This window comes from Lichenostomus cassidix, chromosome 2 (genome assembly GCF_008360975.1).
Source record: "Lichenostomus cassidix isolate B80296 chromosome 2, HeHo_3.0, whole genome shotgun sequence".
Taxonomy (NCBI): Eukaryota; Metazoa; Chordata; class Aves; order Passeriformes; family Meliphagidae; genus Lichenostomus; species Lichenostomus cassidix.
In genome coordinates this window covers 25,022,468-25,045,808 of record NC_139482.1, presented here as the reverse complement: position 1 = coordinate 25,045,808, position 23,341 = coordinate 25,022,468, and the positions used below count along the sequence as shown (strand labels likewise).

Here is a 23,341-nt window from a genome sequence, read left to right as displayed (position 1 = left end):
TGTTTATAGCTTAAATAACATATAATTTTAACATCCTTTTTTAATGTAAGACTTATGAGATCACAATTTGAGGTGAAAGTGGGAAGTTTATGGCCTGGCCATCAAGGTAAATATATATAAATGCTATTAAGTCCAAAATGGAACACAACACCATTAGAGTACATCAGAGTGACTACTGTCATTTCTGGACAAACAAGCTGTGATTATTTATTTCTTTCTGGGTGAACACTACTTACACCACTATTGTAGATTGGGGCCAAAATACAGGTCACTAAAAGCTTTTTGCATCATCTGGTAACAACCATAGTCTTTAAGATTCTCTCCACTTAGTTTAATAAGCTTCATCTCAAGTCTTACATAGAAAGCTTGAACTTATTCTAGGGAAAAAGGAATTGAAAAAAAAATGGAACATACTTGAACATTTAAGCAAAAATAAAATGGTCAATTAAGTTCTGGAAAGAGACATCAATCTGAAATGTAGGTGCAGCACTAGAAATGAAGCAGGAGGAAGAGATGGGAGGTAGAATGAAATAAATGATCATGCAAGTGGGTTCCAATAGCTAAACAAGATATTGCCATGGTTCTCTATCCTTGGACAAGTTGTATCATCCAAAGTGTGAGTATCACTCAAAAAAATAGTTCTTTTATGAGAGACTAAAAAATGCTCTTCTCTGAAGTACATATCAATATTTGAAAGCCTTTTAAATTGGAAATCGAGACAAAAATACTTGGAAGAGAAATATATTAAAAACTCCATTAGAAAATTTATTAAACTTAACAACTTAAGAAGCAAACATGGAAAATTATTCAATCTGGACCTTCAGCGGTAAAAATTAGGATGAAATTGCACTGTTGCTAATACCAAACTATGACACTGGACAAATAAGATATAGACCAGAAGAACTAAATTTCAAGAACACTGTATCATAGTTTCCCACAAATTCTAATAAAAAGCCAGCAAGTTGAAAGATGGTTATTTTTTGACTCAGTTTTTATTTTACTTTGACATTTTACGTCATGCATGGCAGCTCTTTGGCTAATAAAAAAGCTGTTCTCTGCACTTCTGTCTATGGCTGATGTTTTGTCTGGCAAATATTATGCTATATTGTCATAGAATACTCAAGAATTTATCACATGCTGTTAACTTAAAACAGGGCAAGGGAAAAAATTTGAAGTCATATATCAATTTGTTTTTAGGAATTTCACTTCTAATGCATCACTTACATTGCAATATTTCTATTTAAACATTAAGCTAGGAAATCTTGGCAAAGTGTTTCACTGCACATAATTCCCAGACAAATATCAACATTAAGTACAGGCATTTTACCTAAAAACAACCCTAAAGACTGTTTTAGCAACATAATGACACAACTATAATTAAAGCTCACAATGCAAACATCACTTCCAGGCTCCTGTGTCAGTTCTTTAAATAGAGGACAAACATCTTAAATCTGCACTTATTTCTTTCAGAAGCATAACTTCTAGATTTTCAAGGCAGATGATGATATTGACAAAAGGAAAATAAAGTCTGTTTCCAAGACAACCGTATTAGTTGTCAGACTACTAGATACTAAGAACATGCAAAAGATTATACATCCCAGATGATAACACTTCTAAGATTTCCACGCATGTTCTTCTACTCAATTTATACCTAATGAAGCATTTCAAGTGTTCATATATATCCAAAAGAGATTTGGTATTCTTATTTTTCCATTACACACATTTCTATAGGCTCATTAGAAACAAAACCTTAAACTAATACAGCAATGAAGAAAACCTCAAATATAAACAAAAAATTAATCCACTAATAGGCATCTTGTATTGATTTCCATGACACCACAAATAACCTTTCTGCTGAGGGTGCGCTGAATTTTTTACTTTAATGGACTTGTAGAAGAAATATGAGCTTGAATGAAGTAAGTAAAAAGTCATGGGCAATATTTAACAAACATACAAGAAGGTCATTAGTGTAGAAGTCAGATTCACCCCTTAGGACAAACAGACAGAAACCTCCCCAGTTTTAAATTAACATAGTCAACATTACCTGTTACAGTACAATACATGCAATACTTATTAAATAAAGCAAATTTGGCAACAGAAAACACTGAATCAGAGGCTGATTTTCTTGGCCAGTATCACCATGGTCCCTCCAGTAACTGGGGAGAGAGACAAGCCCTACCTGAGTGTTTGCAGAGGCATTTAAAATAGACAAGGAGTCATGGAAATTGATCTACCTGCTTCTTCAACAAGACACAACCATTTTGAGGTGTGCCCTTCAAGGAGCACTACCTAGGAGACTGGCCATCAATAAAAAAAAGCCTACACACAGGCCGACTCATGATTTAAAAAATGAAAAAAATATTGCCACTGGGAAACACAGGTGAATTCTTATAAAGTTGTTACTTATCTAAGTATGACATCTAGTCTGGAACTTCTGAAGGTCCTACTCTATAAAAATAAATCAGTGTATTTGGCTACAATCATTTGGTTGCAATCCAGTCCTTCTTGCTTTTAAACAGAAGCAATGGGACATTTCTATGAAAAGAAATGCACATTGACATAGCTGTCTTAAGGAAAATGTCAGTTAACAACACACTGGTTTGCATTTGTAAACTCACTGTGTGGAAAGCAAGCTTTTCACTGCAATTAACAACTACTTCACAGTACTTAATACAAGGCAAAAAAGGTTAACTCATTACTACTCTCTGTGCTAGACCCAGTGCAAATTCTTTAAGTTTTTGTTGCTGCAGCAAAGTACCTTAAATGACATTCAACTTTTAGACCAGACAAATGCTTCGTATACACATATACCTACCTCTGTCAAAAGAAATTAATAATACACATGGTTTAAAAAGTCTTCCATAACATCCAAGCAATAGAATAAATCACAGCATTTTCTTTATCTTTAGTTTTATTGCTCTCAAAATCACAACATAAAGTTCCCTATTCTGTTTTCTTTCTTAAAATATTATGATTTAACGTATGTAGCCAGAAAGTCCTCTGGTGTAACTGCAGACAAAGAAGCTCAGAGAAAGTTCCCATTCTAAACATAATTCTAAAACTGTGCTTATTCTTTTAGCAGTTTCTTCAGCTAAAAAACTCTAAATTCTACAAATCTATGTATCTTACCGAGTGTTTTTAATTTGCAGATTTTTATACCATTTCTGAATTACTTCAGAAGTAGCCACAGAAATTAACTGCAGAAAGCAAATGTGTCATCAGTATGGTCAAGAGCGGTGAAAAAGGGAGCATGAATCTTTATTGACTACATCAGAACCCTCAAATCTGAAAAAACAAAAACTACTGTAATCAACTGCAAGTCACTATCCATTTATCCAACATCTCTGACATTTAAGAGGATTTTTATAGTGTCTGTCACAATACAACAAGTGAAGGCTGGGCTGTCACAGAAGACTAGAGAAATTACGTAGAAAACAAAAAAGGAAAATTGAGTCATCTGCTAAACAAGTTCCAAAATTCAATAAAGTACTGTAGAGATAGCTAATCTGAAAGTACTTCTGAAAGAAATCCAGCCAATATTCTTTACTGTTCTTGGGGAGATCAAATAGGTATCAAACTCAAGCCTCAACATGTTCTCCTGTAATCACAGATGAAAACAAAAAAGTCCCATTACTCAAGAAAAAGGAAATCTTTGTCAAGTAACTTGGAAAGTACTCCGTGATAGATGCACCGCTGTACCAAAAGCTTAAATCAACAAATGAGATATGCTAAATAGTACAAGGGGTCATAAGAACTTCATCTCACACAACAGAACTGAATATCTGAAGGTGAAGGAAAAAAAGACAAAGCCAAGTAAAACAAATTCAAAGTGCTCACTCACACTGCAATTAAATCCACTGCATACTGCTGCATGCTTTCTGCTAGATTATTAATCAAATTCAAGTAAAACTGTTAGATATCAATCTAGGGCCATGAAGGACTGGAACTAAGTCCTTTGGATACCATAGCACTGATTTTCAAAATATAAAGCTAAACAAACTCATGCACTTAATTTAGTCTCATACTTGTTACTGTGCATTTAAAGCGTGGATTTGTGCAAATATGTACACAAATGATCCAATAAAAACGATACAATAAAAATTAATTATGATGTAGACAGCATTCACATTAGTATAATATTGGTTTCCAAGCTCTTCCTAATTGCCATGAAAGTTTTTTCATCACAGCTACATTCCACACTGTCTGGCACATTAATCCTCATTTCAACGACATATGCAATTTATATGGCTGACTTGTATCTCAGTATAAAAAACAGATAAACTAAAGCATATGAAAAACATTGTCGAAACGTAGACACACAGCCAACATCACACCTACATAGTTACATTTATATATAAACGTAACTAATTATGGGCCAAATCCAACACAGTACAATTCCCAGTTTTTCAGGATGTATTACTCTTGGATCAAAACCAAGTGATTAAATGTGCCACAAAGGATACCAAGGTGTGTCAGTGATCATCTATTTCCAGAGTGCTGAGTCAGCACTTGTGCTTCAGTACCATTCAGCTGTGAATGCCGACTTAGGCTATGGCTCACTTTTAGAATTGTAGTTAGTTTTAATTGAACATGAGAAACTTCAGGAACCTTCTCAGCTGACATCTGAAAATTATACTTTAAGTCAAATCTTTTCTCCATATCCTCTAAACAAACCAACAAAAACCAAAAGGACTTGTGTAAAGGACTGGATGAGGCCACAATCAACCTGATCTGAACAGGGGCCTCCAGAGCTCCCTTACAGTCAAGGTCTTCCAGGCTACCTCTGCTTTATTACTCTGTTCAATAAAACCCCAAGATCAGTCCAAATTATATGACTACCCCCAGTTAAAAATATTTAAAACACAAATCTCAGTTATTGATAAGATCTGACATCATGTTTTGAGGACTACCAGATTTTAGATGTCTTTCAAATATTCCAGTAGTGAAGATATCATACTATATCAAACAGTTCTCTTCTTGCCCCAATGAAATTGTTTCAAAATAACTAAATCAACTACAAAGTTCAATAAGACAGACAAGTTCACATACTTAAGAGATCAATGATATAATACTGATATAGTTCAATAATCACTTAATTCATTCAAACATTTAATATACAAGTTTTTACTAACATATGTTTAAGGTAGTTTCCATCCTATTCTTTCATAACCAACACAAAACATTAGCAACTCTTCAGAAAAGACACAGACTGCACTTATAATTTTCCTCACTAGAACAAAGTCACTGAAGCATTACTTGTACAATATGCAAGTGAAAAGGAGAACAAAACCTCCCTTCCACTTGAATCACAATAAACATTATGTAATAGCACTCAATAAAATCTGATCAAAATTTACAAGCAGTATATCCTAACAGTTCACCAAATTAGGCTCAATGACAGCAAAGCATAATTAATGCTCTAATACACAAATTGGCACTACCCAAAGGTTTATTTTCTGCCTGCTTGCCCTTGAGGTACTGTGTAGGATAGTAGTAGCTCAAGTTTTTCCAGGGAACTCAAGGTTTTTCCCTGAATTCCTGAAAAACTCAGGTTTTTCCTTTATACCTATCATCACCCAAACAAGTTAACAGGGCTTCTTTATGCAGTTCTTCCTTCACCCATACTGCATCTTCTCACAGGCACTACACACAATGAACTTCCCGAAGTCAGTCTCATCTCTGTGGTCCTTGAGAGTGTAAACTTGGCCCATAGCATTTCAGGAGTGGGTCAGTAAAAAGGAATGATGAAAAAGTGTGTGCTTACTTGTCTTATCAACACAAAGCACAGCTATGAACAGCAGCGGGACTATGTTCTCCAGAGGCCTCTGAAATAGCAGTGAATGTTCTCTTTGAATTGAATCAGAAATGAAATCTTTAAAAATGTTAGTATTCAAATAATATTTTACAGATCTAGAATGCAGAATAACAAAACAAATGTCTGGTAAACCCTCCTGATTAGAAAGTCAGCAAGGGTGGTTTTTTTCACGTTCTCTTCCTTCCAGGAATATATTTTCCACCTACTCAGAGCTGAACATTCACAAATGCTTCTGTACAAACACAGTGCCCACCTCTGACATGCAATTTCATTATGGCCTCCCCTTATTTTACCAGACCAGCAGCAGAACAGCACTAGAGAGTTCAGAGCTTGTCTCTTAGACAGCTCAATCTCCACACAGATTTCAGATATGACGGCTCTGGATTTGGAGAAAGGTAGATAGATCTAACAGTTGATGAGAATCTGCTAATGCGTGACAGAAAGAATTCAGAACAAAAGCAGCACTTGCACTTGACAGCAGAGGAGTCAGAGCTCTGTCTCCAGTAACAACTTATAGCAGTGCCAGGGAATGCTTTGAGAAGGTACCAGAACTCAACCACCCACCCTGGGAGCTTGGTGCCACAGTCCCCAGCACAGGTTTTGATCAAGGATAATCATCTTTCCACAAAACAAATCCCAAGTTCAGCCAGTGAGCTGGCACAGACCAGGGACTGCTCCCAGCAGGCAGTTTGGATGAGGCCATCCTTCTTTGGAGCATACTAGTTTAACAGCATGGGAATGGGCTGTTCCACAGCCATTTGCAAAGCAGCCCAGGTACATCAATTCAGCAGTACAGACCCACCTTTTTCTTGACACTGCTGCAGCCAAACAGTCCCCAGCATGCTCTGCAAGAGGTGTATGCCCAAGCCAAAAGCTTATTTCATACACTGCTTGCTTTTGTCTTTGTATCTCCTCTGTGGTGTATAGTTTTTGTATTGGGATAATTTTTTCCAAAACCTCATCACTGTGAAGTCTATGAAGAGCCCACATGGCAGAGTACAACATCTGGAATGTTGTCAAGCAGAATTAATACAAAGGTTTGCTGGCATGCAAACAGGAAATATCTAAGTTCTTCAACTGCAAAACACAGATTCCTTCTTCTTAACCAAATACTCTGATTACATGAATGACTTTACCTTCATACTTCAGTAAGAGCTGAAAGGATCTTCAGCTTCACCCAGAGCTGCTGTCCACTGAGGAGACTGTCCAGCACATTTGCAGTTTCAGAAGAACCCACTGAAATCACCCTATGATTTCAATATGCTTTGTGCTTCAAGTCAAAGCCACTCAATGAAGTAGATGGTGCCGACCCCCTGAAATATACCATACATGTGTACTGCACAGTATAGAAAAATGAATACAGAAAAAAACCCAACCCAAATAGGTTAGAAATAGTTAACATCTAGCAAATTATGTTTGTGAACCACTTCTTAACCCTGGATAACTGATACTGATCAATGCTACAGAAAACATCCTTAGGAGAAGCAAATTTGTTGTAATGTCAAATGAAGTCAGAAACACTTTTTCCTGAAAGTGATGGGAATAAAACAAAATGCAGAATATACAATGTCCAAGTAAGAGCTGATGAAACCCAAACTATAGAGTACAAACTACAAGTTAAAGGAGAACTTTCCCAACAAACAGGCGGGAATGCAATAAAATTGGTACAGATGGCTTTTTTCACAGTTACATCTCCAGGGCTCAAATGGCATCCCCAGAACTTCATAGGTTTCCCACCAGCCATGAGAAACTAGTCTGCATTATTTTTAAAATTGAGGAGGCGTAATATGTGTGTGTGTATATATAATAATATATATATATATATACACACACACACACACAGACACATATTTATCAGATCTCTCACCAGGAATATAAAGGCTAAACCCTTTAGAACAACACAACAACACACACAGGTGGTTCTGTATGAAAAATCAATAACTTGTTAGCTATATCAGGAATACTTCCATTACTGGCAGACAGGATTCAAACAGATGGAAGGAGTCGAGGCTGGACAGGTGACATCCATCATCTCAATCCAGATCTAACCTGATCTAACCATAGTCTGGTGATCTAACCATATTTAGTAATTATCAAAACATTCTACTGCAGATGTCTACAGAGGCCAAGACAGGCCTTCCCCTTATCCAAAACACCAGCTGTTAAAAAGACGGCTGTTAAAGTTTAGAGATAGCAGTATGTCATTATTCATGTCCCAGGACACCTAACCAGAGGACAACGTCATTTCAAAATTTAGAAAAGACAAAGACCATATTCTTACCAGGATTTCCTTGTCTTTTTTCACTGCACAGCTTCTTAGCTCCTGCTTACACTTAAAGCCGGGCCATCTGTTTTTCCATATGTGTAAAGGTTTTATAAGGACTTGGCCTATTGAAAACCATTGACACTTCAGCTTCTAAGTCTTTCTCATTACATCTTTTCAGCAATTCCAACACAGACACCTTTCCATCTTCCGTAATGGAGCTCCCTAAGTCCTAAAGGATTTCTGGGTCATCCTCTATTCAACTAAAATACTGCTCTACACAAAACTTTGAAGAACAAAGGCATCTTACCCTACATGCTACCATTTTTGGAGCCCTGCGGTTTAATGCATTAGCAGAAAACAAACCTTTAAACAGCTCCATTGTAAAATATAAATTTTTAATTGTTTATAGCATAGGTTGTTCTTATCGAGGAAAACAAAGACAATCCTAGGCAAACTGCCATCAATGTTTCTAAAAACAAAGGTCTGCCACAACTATTTTCCTCTATCTGGCTAAGTCTAGAAAACTAGTCTGCTGCTGAGGAGTGGCATCTGCTGGCAGACAGGCACTCCACAAAAATCTGACTCACCAGTAAAATAAATAAAATTTTAAAAATACAAATGAGAGTTCACATTATTCACAAAGCAACTCTCACTTCCTTCTTGATTGACAGGATGATGATGTTTTTCTCAACAGTGTAACTCCTTTCAGTTATACTGATGGTACTGAATTGCCCATGAACCAGAATGACATCGCTAGCACTACCAAAGAAGTTTTTCACTACTCAACCAGCAGCTGAACTGAAGAACAAAATACATGTTTGCTATTTAATTAAAACACTTCACATCATGGATCTCTTAAATAAATTCTTACAATGACTCACCGTAATGGATGGTAAATAGCTTATCAGGAGTACTTCACCATGAACAACAAACTGAATTTAAAAGGCACAGAAAACAACTGAACATCATGATTAGATGTACACCTTAAAATTAATTCTAAGCATAAAATCAAATTTAAACTACTGCAAATAAAGTACATAGACAGAACAAGTAATTGAACATGAACCAAATTATCCTTAATTTTAGAGCAGCTTGCTTGTACCACAGCCAAAAGCTGACCTACACCTTCCTAAAGGTGTTACTCCTGGAACTGTAGCAAACTGTAATTTTTGGCATAAAATATTATGGTGGGTGACTGACACATGCCATATTCATTTTGAAAGGGACAGAAAAAAGATAAAGCGATTCAGCTTAAATATTTCACTTGTGTTCAGAAATGAGAGCAGGAATAAATAATATTTTATACTACATTTTCACTTTTAAAGAAAATTTCCTACTCTATATGGTACTATGCAACACAAACATACTTGTAACAGCATCCAAAATGTGGCAATACTAACAATAAAGTTTTTCATTCGGTGAAAAAAAAAGGGCATTTGGGCTATTACCACACACTTCCAAAAATACAATTGCCTTAAAACTCTACAGACCCATTTTGAAAAAAAAAAAAAAATTAAATAGTTTTGTACCTACATACTGAGGCTCCATCTGCTCTGGGCATACTCTCCTGTGGAATACTGGGGCTGATCTGAATTTTATAATCACAGAATATGCCAAGTTGGAAGGAACCAACAAGGTTCAGTCCAGCTCCGGGCCCTGCACAGCACCACCCACAAGAGTCACACCTTGTGCCTGACAGTATTGTCCAAACACTTACCAATGTAAATCCAAACCAGAAAGCACTTTATGTATTATGACTAAACCAGGTGGAAACCACAGTGAAGTTTTCTAATCGAAAAGCCTTCTCAAAATCTGGAGCAGTAAGTTAAGAATTCTCAATATATATTTCAATAAATAATGTAACAGTAATTGAATCTGTAGGAATTTTAGTTTATATTAGAAAATTCAGCATCCTACGTATTTCTAGCATAGGAACAAGCCTTCTCTAGTTAAGTATTTGCTGCCATCATGTGTTCGCTTTAAAAAGTGCAAACTTAGGAACAATACTTTTCCTTCAAGACAAAAATCACCCATCGAGTACACATAAAGGCATTACAGACTGCAGTCAGAAGGTGACGAAATTTCAAGGATTGCTAATGCACTATGAATTCTTACCTCAATATATGATGCCTAAAATGCTGGTAAAAATTGAGATGCAGACACTGCAGTATAGGAAAAAGGGTATTACCTTGGTTTAATAGGATCCCAGGTGCACCTTTGTTAAAGGTGGTATTATGACAAAAAGAGAAAGCCAATACTCTTTTCGTATATAATGCGTATATAATTTATGGACTTCATTAATTAGCATACCTATCTAAAATTCCCCAATAAGAAACTTAACAAATGAAGTAATTGCTTCCTTATTCTAATTACTTCCCCCTAAAAAGGTTACAACTTAGTTTACAAAAACATGTTCCAGGCGTGGGGCTCTGTTCAAGGTTGGTGCCTTATATTCTTGAGATTGTGGAGACTGTTTCATCTTCTCTAAAGAATTCTGAACTAGGTATAGTATGAGAATTATAAACATGTGGGGCTAAGATACAGGGAGTAAAAGTACAGGAATAGGAAAGGATATAAGGTATATAAAAAGGGTACAAAAGTATAATGAAAAAGGACAAAAAACCCATCAGGCATCATACAGACTGCCTATTATAATCCAAATTCAATTACCAAGACCACATGCTTACACTATGCAACCATGAGAAGCAAAAAACTGATTACAAGTAAATGGTATTTGGTGGCCCACAAAAAAATAAACCAGTTACTCTGGTTTGTTCCATGCAGATATCAACACTTCCAACACCCTCCAATATCTTCAGCCACGACATCTCCAAAGAATGAGTGGTGATGGAGACTTATAAATCAAACCCTCGCATCACACTTCTGCTCTGGGAAGAAAAAGAAATTAAAGAAAAAGAAAGAGAATATGGTAGCGACCTGATGTTCATTTCCTCTAAATTATGGAATAGAATAGTTCAGTGAGAAGAAAAAAATACTATAAACTTGCATAAAACTAATTTATCAAGTTTACATCATTCATTAATACCCACAGAGAAAGGGAAGATGCATCTACATTGTTTCTGTTATTAGCCAGTCTTAAAATATGGGTGCAAGATCAATTTAGAAGGTATTTTACAGATTTACCTAGTTACTGCAGTGAGGAAAAAAGTGCATCATGCTCTCTTTCACCTCAGACTGCTCTGTCTCTCATTAATATCCCTGAAACAACAAAAACCAGCATATTAACAGGACTCAAACCCCTCACATATCAATAAGCCCAACATCCAACACTCAGTAACTCTGCTTCTAGTACTGCTTCTAACTTGCTCATTAGAAATACCTCATTACTATACACTACTTCTGGAAACAACCTTTAAAAGCTATAAGGTCCAACGTTTTATCAGATATTATGATTAAACATGTTTTCCAAATTATATCCTTCAAAAATACAGTTTGAAGTTCGCAGCTTTGAGACACAGTAACAAACAATATTTCAGCAGAAATTTTCTGCTCGATGAATTCCCAGGAGTGAGCTGCACAAACAGCAGGATATCACTAAGATGATGTATGGTTGTAAACACAGTCAGCTTCAGCCTCAAGACAGCCAAAGCCGTAGGCATTACAAAAGGCAGCTAAAGCAACAGGAATGGTGATAAAGACGCCACTAAGTACAAGATTATGAAGTCAAAATCTGAGGTTCAACTTCTTGCAAAACACCAATATTCAATTAAATTACCTTAATATTAGTGAACTGTAAAAGAAACCTTTCATTCTTCAGTGGGTACACAACCATATGTCCTAAGTATAGCTCTATATATATAAATCTGGGGCTTTAAAATCCTCCAATATACATAACTCTATTTGTGCAACCTCACATTATGCTGAAAGAAGAGGAAAAAAAAAAGCCAGTTTCCAAACAATTATTCTGATGTACTCCAGATGCCATTTAACTTGCAGAAAATATCAATTTTGTGTGTACACAGGACAGAAAGGCACATCTATACAGTACATGCAATTACAGCACTCATAATATTATTGCAGTAATTACAAAATATGGTACTTGACAGCACTTGTAGAAAGTTGGCACTGTTTATGGTGTTGACAGTGGAAATGCACTGACAACGCAGTAAAACCTACCATGCTTACAAAACACTACATGCTGACAATATTCAGACAAGTACCAAACAAATCCTAGAAGGAAGGTGTCAACAAAATACAAACAAGCAGAAATCCTTATAAATTTGCAACTGCAATTCATGCTCTGTTTTCTTGTTTGACCCACTACATTGCCTTAAAATGCAGCAAAGTTCAGAGCTTGATACCTTCATCTGAAAACCTAACCTGGTAAGGTTTTATAAATTCTACTGCAAAATACTTTAAATACTAAAAATAGGGCTGTAACACTGGGGGCAAAACAATCAGAATACCCATCTCCCCCTCTTTCTTTTTTATTTTTTTGTTTACAAGTAAGAAAAAGAAAGAAATCTAACAACACTTATATTCACACACACACAGCTTATAGAAAACTTTTTAAGACACCCATTTGCTTTCAGTAACCTGTGTCAAGTTCAGCTTTTTGAAACGGCTGTCTAGGAATACCGAAAAAGAAGAATCAGGCTAACTCACAGCAAATATGATAAACTGTTACATTCAAAGGGTATGTATCTGCACAAAATAACAGATTCCTGATCACTGCAGCTCTAACTTAAAAAAAATTTGGAGGTCTGAAGAATTATGTCCTTTTACATGTATAATTTATACATAATAAAGGCTTTTGATTCCCTAAGTTTCACACACATATACAGGTACAGTGATATGTTAGCTAGCGTGGCTAGCACATGCTGTCTCATACGGCTTAGACAGAATTTTATACCACCACTAGATGGAAACCTGAATTACCTTTTAAATTGACAATTCTGTAAATGCTCCATTACTGGCTCTGCTTCGACTGTGCCTGGCTGTTTTCTTATTTAGAGATCTATTCTCACACTGGCTGTCACTAACCTGCACTCATTAGGAAGGTGTCCATGGAGCAGAAATTCACAAAACTTCTGCAGTATCTTCAACCTTGAGAGCATTAACAGAAATATGCCCTGCCAGTGCTACTCAATGCAAGGAATAAACTGTTACACTTATTAGAGATTAACCCCACTTACACAGCAATTTAAACTTCTCAACCTAAGTTACAGCTAATAAAATTGCTATAATCTGCCAAGAAATTTCAATTGGGATTCAATTCATGCCACACTTTAAATATCAAATGCATGCTACCAAACCATCTGAAATTTACAAACCTGTTTGCACATCATGTATCTGTACTTTGCAATGTACCTGAGGTGACTGGCACACACAAGGGATTGCCATTACTGTCTGCTGTGACCTGTATGACTTGGATTTTATTTCCTGCTGTTTTGATGTTTTATTTACATCAAAACAGATGTAAATAAAAAATTCAACCAGCAGGTAAGCAGTTATCAAAACAGCCATCTGACTAGCTACATGCAATCATAGATACGACAGCATACAGATAACTGGCATGTAACATGACAGAAGTACTAAGAATATTGATGCCACAATTTATAAAATTTTAAATTTGGAAAATCCAGTAAAGGTCTAAAACCAGTAAAGGTCTAAAAACAACAGAGCAAGGAATTACTGGCCTCAGCAGTAAGCAGATAAAGCTGAACAAGAATGATGCTGCTTTCCAGGTAAGAAGTAACAAATGCCCCTTCCTGCTACTGGTGTGCATCACGCAGAAGCCAGTGGGTATCCACCAGGCTACCCCAAGTCTCACCACTTCAGAAAGCTCCCAGAGTGCCTGGATTCTCCATGGAAGAGAAGCAGACACCAGCTCCTGCTTCCAAACCCAAATCTGAAAGAGCACTTAAAGGATGGAAGTGATGGCATAATATGAAAAAGATGTTATTAGCATGAAACTTCACAGTAGGGATCCACATGGATCAATCTTGCAATTGCACATGAATACTGCTTCATGACACTCACCAAAGCATGGTGCACCCAGGCAAAATTTCATCAGAGGTAGACTTCAAATCTTACAACCAAGCAGGCCACCAGGAATGCTAGGTCAGAGCAGCAGCCTGATTTCCTGCAGCCAGTCATAACCAAATCCCACATGCTCTTCAGTTTATCAGCCACAACTCCCTGGCTCTCAGGAAAGTGCAAAATTCTTTCCTGCCTTTTGAGAAATATAAAAGAAAACAGAGGAAATTGACTCCAATTTAGTTCTTACAAATTAATAACTAGTGAACACCCTAAGTGGGGGATAAAAACATAGGACTCAGTAGGAATTTACTCTTAATAAGAAGGTTTTCATCCAGATAGCCATAAAAATCACTAAAAGCAAATTCCAATGTATCCGGTACTGTTAAAATGAAATACTACTCTTAAATCCTATTTCACAACTTTAATAAAAGTCATAAAATGGCAAAAAAACCTAAAGACATATTTTACTTCCAAAAAAATATATTTCTTTGTCAGGCAAAGAAAACATCACTTATATAATGTACTTCACTGAAACTAAGAGCAGAATTCAGAACGCCAGCAGCAGTTTTATACTTATACAACCTCCATTCTTTGCTGAAAGATAGCACAAAGGGAAACCCACACATCCCATTCCCATTTCAGTCTGACTCCAGCACTGGCCACAGTTTCCTCTTCCACTCTCTTTGACTATTTGCTCTTCAAATTCTCCGTTCAACATTTCAACATATTTTTGAGAGCCGGTAGCTTAAAAATAAATCAGGAAGGGGAGAGAAGATCATACTAGCCCAAAGAATTAAGAAGCAAAACGTTCTGTAAGTGTATCCACTCATGAACAGAAAAAGACATATCAGGGCAACTATATTCACTGAAATATGACAGCATCCCATGATCATTGCAGCAAAGTAAATACTGCAAGTGACGTGGGCAACTGAAAATAAATTTGATGAATGACAATTATTTGTATTGCAACAAATACGCTGATTCAAAATATTTAGTCATTCCTGAGAGGTTATGTGACCAAGCTCCTCAGACAGTTCATTTGAAAGCTTGTAAAAAGGTTTTCAGGGTCAAGAGTGGCCAAAGCATTTCAAAGGCAATTTATTCAATCTATTAGATTGAGAAAATGTTGTGTAATTCTGTTGAATGATTAGACACAGAACATGATTAGAATCATAGAACAGAATGATTCTGTTTCACTTCAGATAGTCCAGGCCTTCACATTTTACAGGGTCAGGCTTTTTAAAAACCCCAAGTACAAAACAGTAATTTTCAAAACTAATGCTTAAATGTGAAACAAATTGTTACTGAAATTATTAGCTGAATATTGTACCTATTTCAATCTGAAATGAAGTAATCAATACTATCTTAATATTACCTATCTTATGTAAGCATTCTCATCAGCTACCATATGATTTAGAAGACTGTTGAACTAATTGACTTATACCTGTCAACATTAATTCAATAGCATTCCAAGGTAATAATCAGTATCAATCTAATTATATCAGCAGTCTCCCATAAATGAGTACCAATTATTTTAATTAAAATATTAAATATTTAGAAAATAGATAGGAACATATATTAATAATTTATATGCTTAATTTGAATCTACCTGAACAAGCATAATTCCTGAACAAAGCTTACTTTCTTTGTATCCCCCTTCAATATTTTGTAGCAGGTTTCCAGACACAAACTAGCAATCCTATACCAGTGATAGGAAAACCTACATTCTTCTACTTTTATATAAACACATATGGACTTGCAGTCATACCTACTTGAAAAAACTGTTTCAAGATTATTCAATGGATAGCTTCCCTATTTTATAAATGCAAATAGGTAAGCTTAGGCTTCCTACAAAACCACATTAGCCATCTACATGGTTGGCTCTAAATCCCTCAATTCCTGTGCATTCTAAACGAGCAGATCCCTTCTTATCTCCTTTACAGGAAAACAACGTGAGCCATTCACATACTACAGCAATATCATTTCAGAGCTTTTTACCTCTTTTTTCCCCACTTTATTTTTAAAGCTGAGCTTAGAAATCTCTCTACAGGTTTTCCACGAAGTTTCACAAGAAATAAAGGAAATTTGTTCCGTTTGTGAGACACAATCAGAGAATCATTCAGACTGGAAAAGACCTCCAAGGTCATCAAGTCCAACCTTTGATCGAACACAACTTGTCAACTTAAAACACAGCATTAAGTGCCATGTCCAGTAACTTCCTGAACACTTCCAAGGATAGTGACTCCACCACCTCCCTGGGCAGTCTGTTCACAACAACCACTTTGGTGAAGAAATTCCTTCTGCTGTCCAACCCGAACCTCCCCGTGGCACAACCTGAGGCTGTGCTCTCTCACCCTTGTCACTAGCTGCCTGGGACAAGAGACCAACTCCCACCTGGCTACAACCTCAAATAAACATGCCCAGTTCCCTTGAATCTGTGTAATTTAAATAGAAAGGAGGGGGGGAATAGTTTGAGGCAACCATAATGTGATTAAAATGCCAGTCCTGTTTTCTAAACAATTCACTAGTATGAATCAAATTGGAGGACAAGAAAGCACACCACAGACTATGAGCTAGTATATTCAAGTACACCCAGAAGCTCTGACTACCCAAAAAGAGCCTGAAGAGTTTTAACTATAGTCAAGTAGTTTCATGTTAAAATAAGACATCTTTGGAAATTTTCATTCAAAAAGCATTTGGGATGACTTATTTAGATTACACTTCATATTGAAATCCTCATTCAAAGTCAAGAAACATCACTGCAATCATCATATTCATAATCTTTACCCTCTGATGAATATACATGAAGATATACTATTTTAATGTAAGATTAAGAATACTAATTTTCTGTAACATTAGACATCATGCCACTCTGTACTAGCTGACCTGCCCTGCATGCAATAGAAGCCATGAGGAAAGAACATTTCCAGATGGAAGCTGAGTACTGACAACACTAAAGTGCATACAGCAAGGTATATGTTTAGCCTAACAAACAAGCAAATTGGGTAGAAAAATGTTGGATATGCAACATGCCGAAATACTGTTACCAGAGCTGTAATTATGCATTTTTCAAAAAAGAAAGAAGAAACTTAATAGGAAATTTAAACAACCAGTTTGCATTAATGTTGTAGTGATTTGTTTAGATGGACTTTTTTGTTTGGTTTATTGTTTTGTTTAATAAAATTGGAGACAGGAAGTACAGTTATGGTTCATGTACATGAAGCAGCACCATATGTCAGCTTCACTCATGGCTACCTGGGTGACTCTCAGGCCTTTCCAGAACTGGGCACTTCACAGCTTCGCTGGTGTGTCCTGCAAGAACTGTCCAGGAGTTTCCAGCCTATTTCGGGTCAAAAGAGTGTCCTGCTGCCCAGGAGAGCGCAAAGAATAAAGCACAAGAGAAACACGTGGTGCACAATACAACCACTCACCACCTGCTAACTGATGCCCTGCCCATGCCAGAGCAGTGATCAACCCCTCATGGTCAACTCCCCCCAGTTTATATACTGAACATAATGTATGTTGTATGGTACAGAACATCCATTGGCCAGTTTGGATCAGCTGTCCTGGCTATTCTCCCTCCCAGCTTCCTGTGCATCTCCTCACTGGCAAAGCATGGGAATCTGTACAATACTCGATTTAGAGTAGCACACTTAGGAACAACTAAACCACTGCATTATCAACATTATTCTCATACTAAACCCCCCACAACACAGCACTGAACACGAAAATGAACTCTATCTTGGCCCAAACCAGGACAGAGGACTGACTCCAACATGAATTAGTGCCTAATTAGAGCCCACAGTTACCTAATCCCAGTTTGTCCGCAGTCCACCTGCCTCAATTATCTAGTTAAGTCTTCATGGGGCTGGAAACTACACCATAACATAAGATGCAAAGCGAGTCTCACAGGCCAAGTATGTGAAAGTCTGATTTACATTCCACACTTGAAATAGATTATTATTTGGGTGAGAAAAAGATCCCAGAACAAAACAAAAATTAAAGATAAGAAGAGATGTGTTAACTATGTGCTAATATCTCCCAGCATCTTGTTAGAAGACAGACATATTTGCAAAGTTCTTTATACTCACACACTCAAAACAGTTATTAAATTAGTTTCCTTTCCTTGAACATATCATAGCTAATAGCACTAAATGTCAGGTTTCAAAATTCAACTTCTGTTACTTGTAGTCTAATTTTTGTCACAATTTTACCTATAATCTACTTTCAAAATATTTCAAAACTGAGAAATATTTTCACTATTTGTTTACGTCACTTTAAAAATGGCTAAAGATATTTCAATGCAAACATTACAATGTAAACATTTACTTCCTTTTCTAGAACTATTTTAAGGAAGATTTTAGCATTGAAAATAGTAACCCGTAACTTGTCTTTTTAGCTCATGTTAAAATTGAAAGCAGCGATGCGGAAACATTTCAGCAATATCAAGTAAATGGCAATTGAGAATTACAATAGCATCAGGCATTTGAGAGGTAGATACAAATTTCTCTGATTTGAGGATCTATCAGTTGGCAAGAGGCAATTAAAATACACCTATTCCTTTCCTCTGCAGAGAATACTAGGCAGTCTTCTCCTTTCTCTTCCTGTGTCCCCAGCCCGAGTTACTTTAACCCATAAGATTTCAGCTACTGCAGGTAAAAGGGATGGGTCAGTTCTCCCTCACTACCCTTCTACTGGTAAACTGGGAGGCAATGGATGCTACCTATGCTAAGCACCTTCCACTGCAAAGCAGAATGAAATTTCCTTCCACAGGAAGGAAAACAGTTTTGAGATTCAAAAGTACTACCAAACCAGTAGTTCAAGGAGCATGAAAATTAATGGGAAGCTTTTCTATAGATCTGTCTCTCGCAGTTGTGTTCATGCTTTAACTGAAGCTTCTCCTCTGTGAAGTGTCTAAGCATTTGCCTGCCATGTTGACTTTTTGGGGGTCTATTGATATGCTAACATCTACTGGGGTCCCAGGCATGTGGGGAAAGCACTTCATGGCTCTCCCTCCTTCGCTGGTTGTGAAACTTGTTACAACCTCATCACTTGGGAGCAATCTGCTTTTCTGTCCTTGGTGAAACCAGGCACTAAGTTCAGGGGAAGAGGTGTTCAGCAGAGAAGCAATGTTCACATAAGACTTGTTTCCTTAGGAAACACTGAAAAAATGTCACTCAAAAATTAATTGCAAGTTCACAAGGAAGCTATTTACACCTATGTACTTAACTGATTATAATTATACAATGAGTTATATATGTAGTTATAAATATGTATATAGACTTATATAATGGATTATTATAGATCACACAGATAATTCTGCGTGTATAATTTTATTTATATATTTATATAAAGCTAATTATATAACTGTTGTCATTCTGTTCTATACACCTGTGTGTGCATAACTATGATCACACATACTTGGGGCAATGAAACCAGAACCGTAAAAGATAACCTGCCCAGAGACATGGAATCACAAGGCATCCTGCAGCTCCGTGAGGAGCTCGCCCTTCAGGGGAGCATGCCCGAGAAGGCAGAATCGACTGGGCTGGAGAAGCCCCCTGAGATCACCGAGTCCAAGCTCTGAGCAGCTGCGGCCGCCCGGCGCCCCTGACCTTGCCGGGGCCTGCCCTGCGCCCCGCCGGGCCCCGCCGCGTCCTTCCCCGGGGCCGGCGGGCACTTGCCTCCCATTCCCGCAGGAAGCGCTGGGCCTCGGCGGGCCCGGCCGCCCTGTGCCTCCGGAACTCCTCCTTGACGTAGCGGTCGCCCAGGTCGCGCAGGGCGGGCGGCAGCGCCCGGTGCAGCTGCAGGATGCGGCGGTACAGGCGCCGCGCTCCGCCCGCCATGGCGGAGGCCGTGCGGGGCGGGCCGAGGGGCTGGGCTAGGCAGAGGGGCTGGGGCGGGCATAAGGGATGGGCAGGACCGAGGGGATGGGCAGGACCGAAGCAGGGCTCGACGCGCCGTGCGGGGCGGTGCTGCCCGGGAGGTAGTAGCCTGCGTGTTGCGGGCGGTGTTTGAAACCGTACCGAGAATGCAGTTGCAAATGGTACTTCCAAAATAGCGTGGAGGATGTTGTTTCAAAAGACGGGTGCGGGTAGTAGAGATCACGATATGTAGATATAGCTGTAGATATAAAGAAAACAGTTCATTTTTGGCTCCACGTTCACCACCGGAAGAACAAACTGTGCACTTTATACCAGGGTGGAATGTGGCAGAAATTAACTAGTCTACTGAGCCCAAGCTTCGTGCACTTAAATTTAATTTACCTGCGTTTTCTCTGTAAGACGAGAGGAGCCTTAGCAAGAAATCCTTCTGCCTCTGTGGGGCTGCTCGGGACTTCGTGCCACCACGTTGTCACTACCGAGCTCCTGCTCTCTTACCTCCCGCTTACAGCCCGAGCTCCAGCTTCCCAGCTCTCCATAAAGCTTTTTCGGCAGCTTAACATCACATCCAACCCGCCCACGTGGAAAAACCTTCAAATGTCAACAGTCACAGATACTATGGAAAAAGCAGAGTCAGGCAGTGGCAGCAGTGGCAAAAGTCCTGCCTCGTTACAGGCAAGTTTTAAGTTCCTTCCAGCCAGTCAAATTACTCATGACTCGAAACAAAAAGGAAACATTTCCATAGGCCCACAGAGCATTAAGCTTTACTAAAATACTAGAAAATTACCTAAAAATATACTGTCTCATCCAAAGCGTAAGTCATTATATGAGAGCAACAGAGTAAAGAGCAAAGTACAGACTATTTTACTGACTACTATTTCTTTATGTTTATTTAATCTCCTAAGCACTTCGCTGATGCAAAACTGTTATTGAAATAAAAGCAAATGGTTTTAGGTTTGCTTTTTCTCAACGACAGTCTCATGTCCTCTTCATGCCACTGATGGTGTTGGAGTGAGCAGTCAGTCCCTGGTAGAGCTGGCCTGATCCTCAAATTGATTGGTCTTGCTATATTTTCAAACTGTATTTTCTGCAGATGTTTCTTTGAGGAAGGATTTCTGGACTTAATGCATTTTGTCTACCCTATGTCCTTCAATAGGCTCACCATTTAAAAGGATTGAGGTAAAAAAACTGACTTGCTGTATCAGTTTTATTGCAGTGATGCAGTTCCACTGAATCATCTCAAGGTGCATTAATTTAGAGAATTTATTTAAATGTTTTGTTATATCTTGACCAGCATACTCCTGTTGCACATTGAGAGCTTTCCCCTTCCTACATCCACCCTGTGTGGTTTCTAGGAGTCCTCTTCTTTCCGTGGCCTGCTTAAGCCCTCTGCTGGGCACACACTTTGCCACTCAAATACTCACCAGGCTCAAATACCAACTCAGCCAGATCTGTGACCTTCTGCATTTCCTACATTTTGTCTTTCTGTCCACAGAGACTAAAAGCTATTTTTGCCTATCCTGCAAGGCAGGTGCTTCCTTTCCAGGAGGATTCCTGCAGCATCTCTGCACCTCCAGGCTGCTTCAGCTGTAGGTCTTGAGCCTCTTCCTTGCACCTTGCCTAGGTTCTGCTAGAGAAGTGAGGAATTTACCAGTAAATTCCCCATGGAGAAAAAGATAAAGCTGTAAGTTCATCAGGCTACTGACAACAATCTAAGTTGTCAGTCTTTTTCTATTAACAATTTTTATGTGCCTAAGTTCTTGAAGGTCTCTACTATCAGGCAATGTGGAGAGGCAGCAGAGGCAGTGGAGTTTTATATTCTTTGTGTATGGGCACAAAAGGGACTCACCATCAGAACTCATTAAGATATTATATGATATGATATTATATGATATGATATTAGAAGTATTATTTCCATGTAATGACCTCTTAATCATCAGTACTCAAAATACCTTTGCCACACTTTGAATCCAGATACAATTTTAACTAACATGCATGAGTGCAACTCCTTTGCTTGCCTCTTGCAGGTGCCTGCCTCTGCTTCCAGGCATCACTGCTTCTGTGCAGGGCACTGAGGCATCTGTCCTGCTGCTCATGGTGCTCCACAGCCTGAGAGTGCATCTTAAATTGAATCAAAGAAAGAGGCACCTCAGGAGAGTGATTCAGCCCATCCCTTTTTGGGCAAGTGGAGGCAATCAATCACTACTTCCTTTCAAATGTCGATAGAAGGATGTACTGTGGGACATGTGATTTAGACAACCCATAAAGGATTATTCTGTATCCAACTGGGTTTGGAGATCTGGCTCAGTGTTAGTTGTGCTAGAATTGGTGTGGATCCTACAAAGATATCAGAGTATCTTTGTGCCATACTCCCTCATAGTGCCTTTGGATCTGGGGAGGCAGTGTCAGCTCTGCAATAGCTCAGCACAAAGGCAGGCACAGTGGCTTAGCCAATATATTAAATCTCTGATCCTGGCTAGTAACTGTGTGAGTAGCATCTCTGCCTTTTCCCAAGGATGTATGTGAAATCTGTGGTAAAGCATGGATGCACAGTGGTCTAGTTACTTAGCCATCCTTCTGGGCTTTTAACCCTGTGAATCTGCCAGAGTGGCCATGTTGTTTGCTACAGTCCTAATTCCAAATGTAGAAAGACTGGAGGAACACTTCCATGTTTATTTTTTCTTTTATCAGTAACATGTTGACTAAAGAAGATGAAGCTGAAGTATTTATTGAGCTGGTATAATTGCTGTAATTTTTTAAATTATCAAGAGCATCCTGAGAGAAGTTCTTTCTGTGAATCAAAATAAATGATTAAATATAGAATGAAATTATGTGATATTTCTTTCCAGAACTGTTGGTAGTCCTGATGAAGCTAGATTGTATTGTCATATTTTTTTAAAAAAACAGAATAATCTGCAATCTTCTTCTCTAAACTGTGGGTAAATGTTAAAGTACAGTCTAATTTCCTGCTATTAAAAAAAAAAACATATAGCCCTGTACCCATATCCCCTTATTTCTTTTTTTTTTTTTTTTTTGCTTTGTGCAGATCACAATAAAATTGCATCTCTTGCTTCAGAACTATGAAGTTTTTAATAAACTCTCTAAATATTTGAATGGATTCAAGACATTTTCTTTTTGCATACTATTTCAGACCAAGGCAGATTCAAAAGCTAAGCCAAAGATCTGTTATCACAGCAGAAGTTGCATACTAAACATTCTGTGGCATCTTCCAGTGTGCCTCACAGACTAAAAAGACATGGAATTATCCCTGCTCTGTGGGAAATAACTGCAAAATTAATAGTTTCATAAATTACTTACAAAAAGCCATGGGTCCTTAGAGATTCTGAGGATGCTTCTGTCTCTGTCAAAGTGGAG

At 37.9% G+C, this 23,341-nt stretch overlaps 1 protein-coding gene across 2 annotated transcripts in view; it reads right to left on the bottom strand.

Moving 5' to 3' along the window:
- Nucleotides 1-19,980, bottom strand: part of SDHAF3 (succinate dehydrogenase complex assembly factor 3) — a 29,419-nt gene extending 9,439 nt beyond the window's left edge. Inside the window, exon 1 of one of the 2 annotated variants that reach the window (XM_085050781.1) lies at nucleotides 19,700-19,980. In XM_085050781.1, the coding sequence (XP_084906907.1) occupies nucleotides 19,700-19,930 (231 nt within the window). In that variant the 5' untranslated portion in view covers nucleotides 19,931-19,980. The remainder of the gene's footprint in view (nucleotides 1-19,699) is intronic. The other variant, XM_085050782.1, reaches the window with a different exon arrangement.
- Between the last annotated feature and the right edge of the window lie 3,361 nt (nucleotides 19,981-23,341).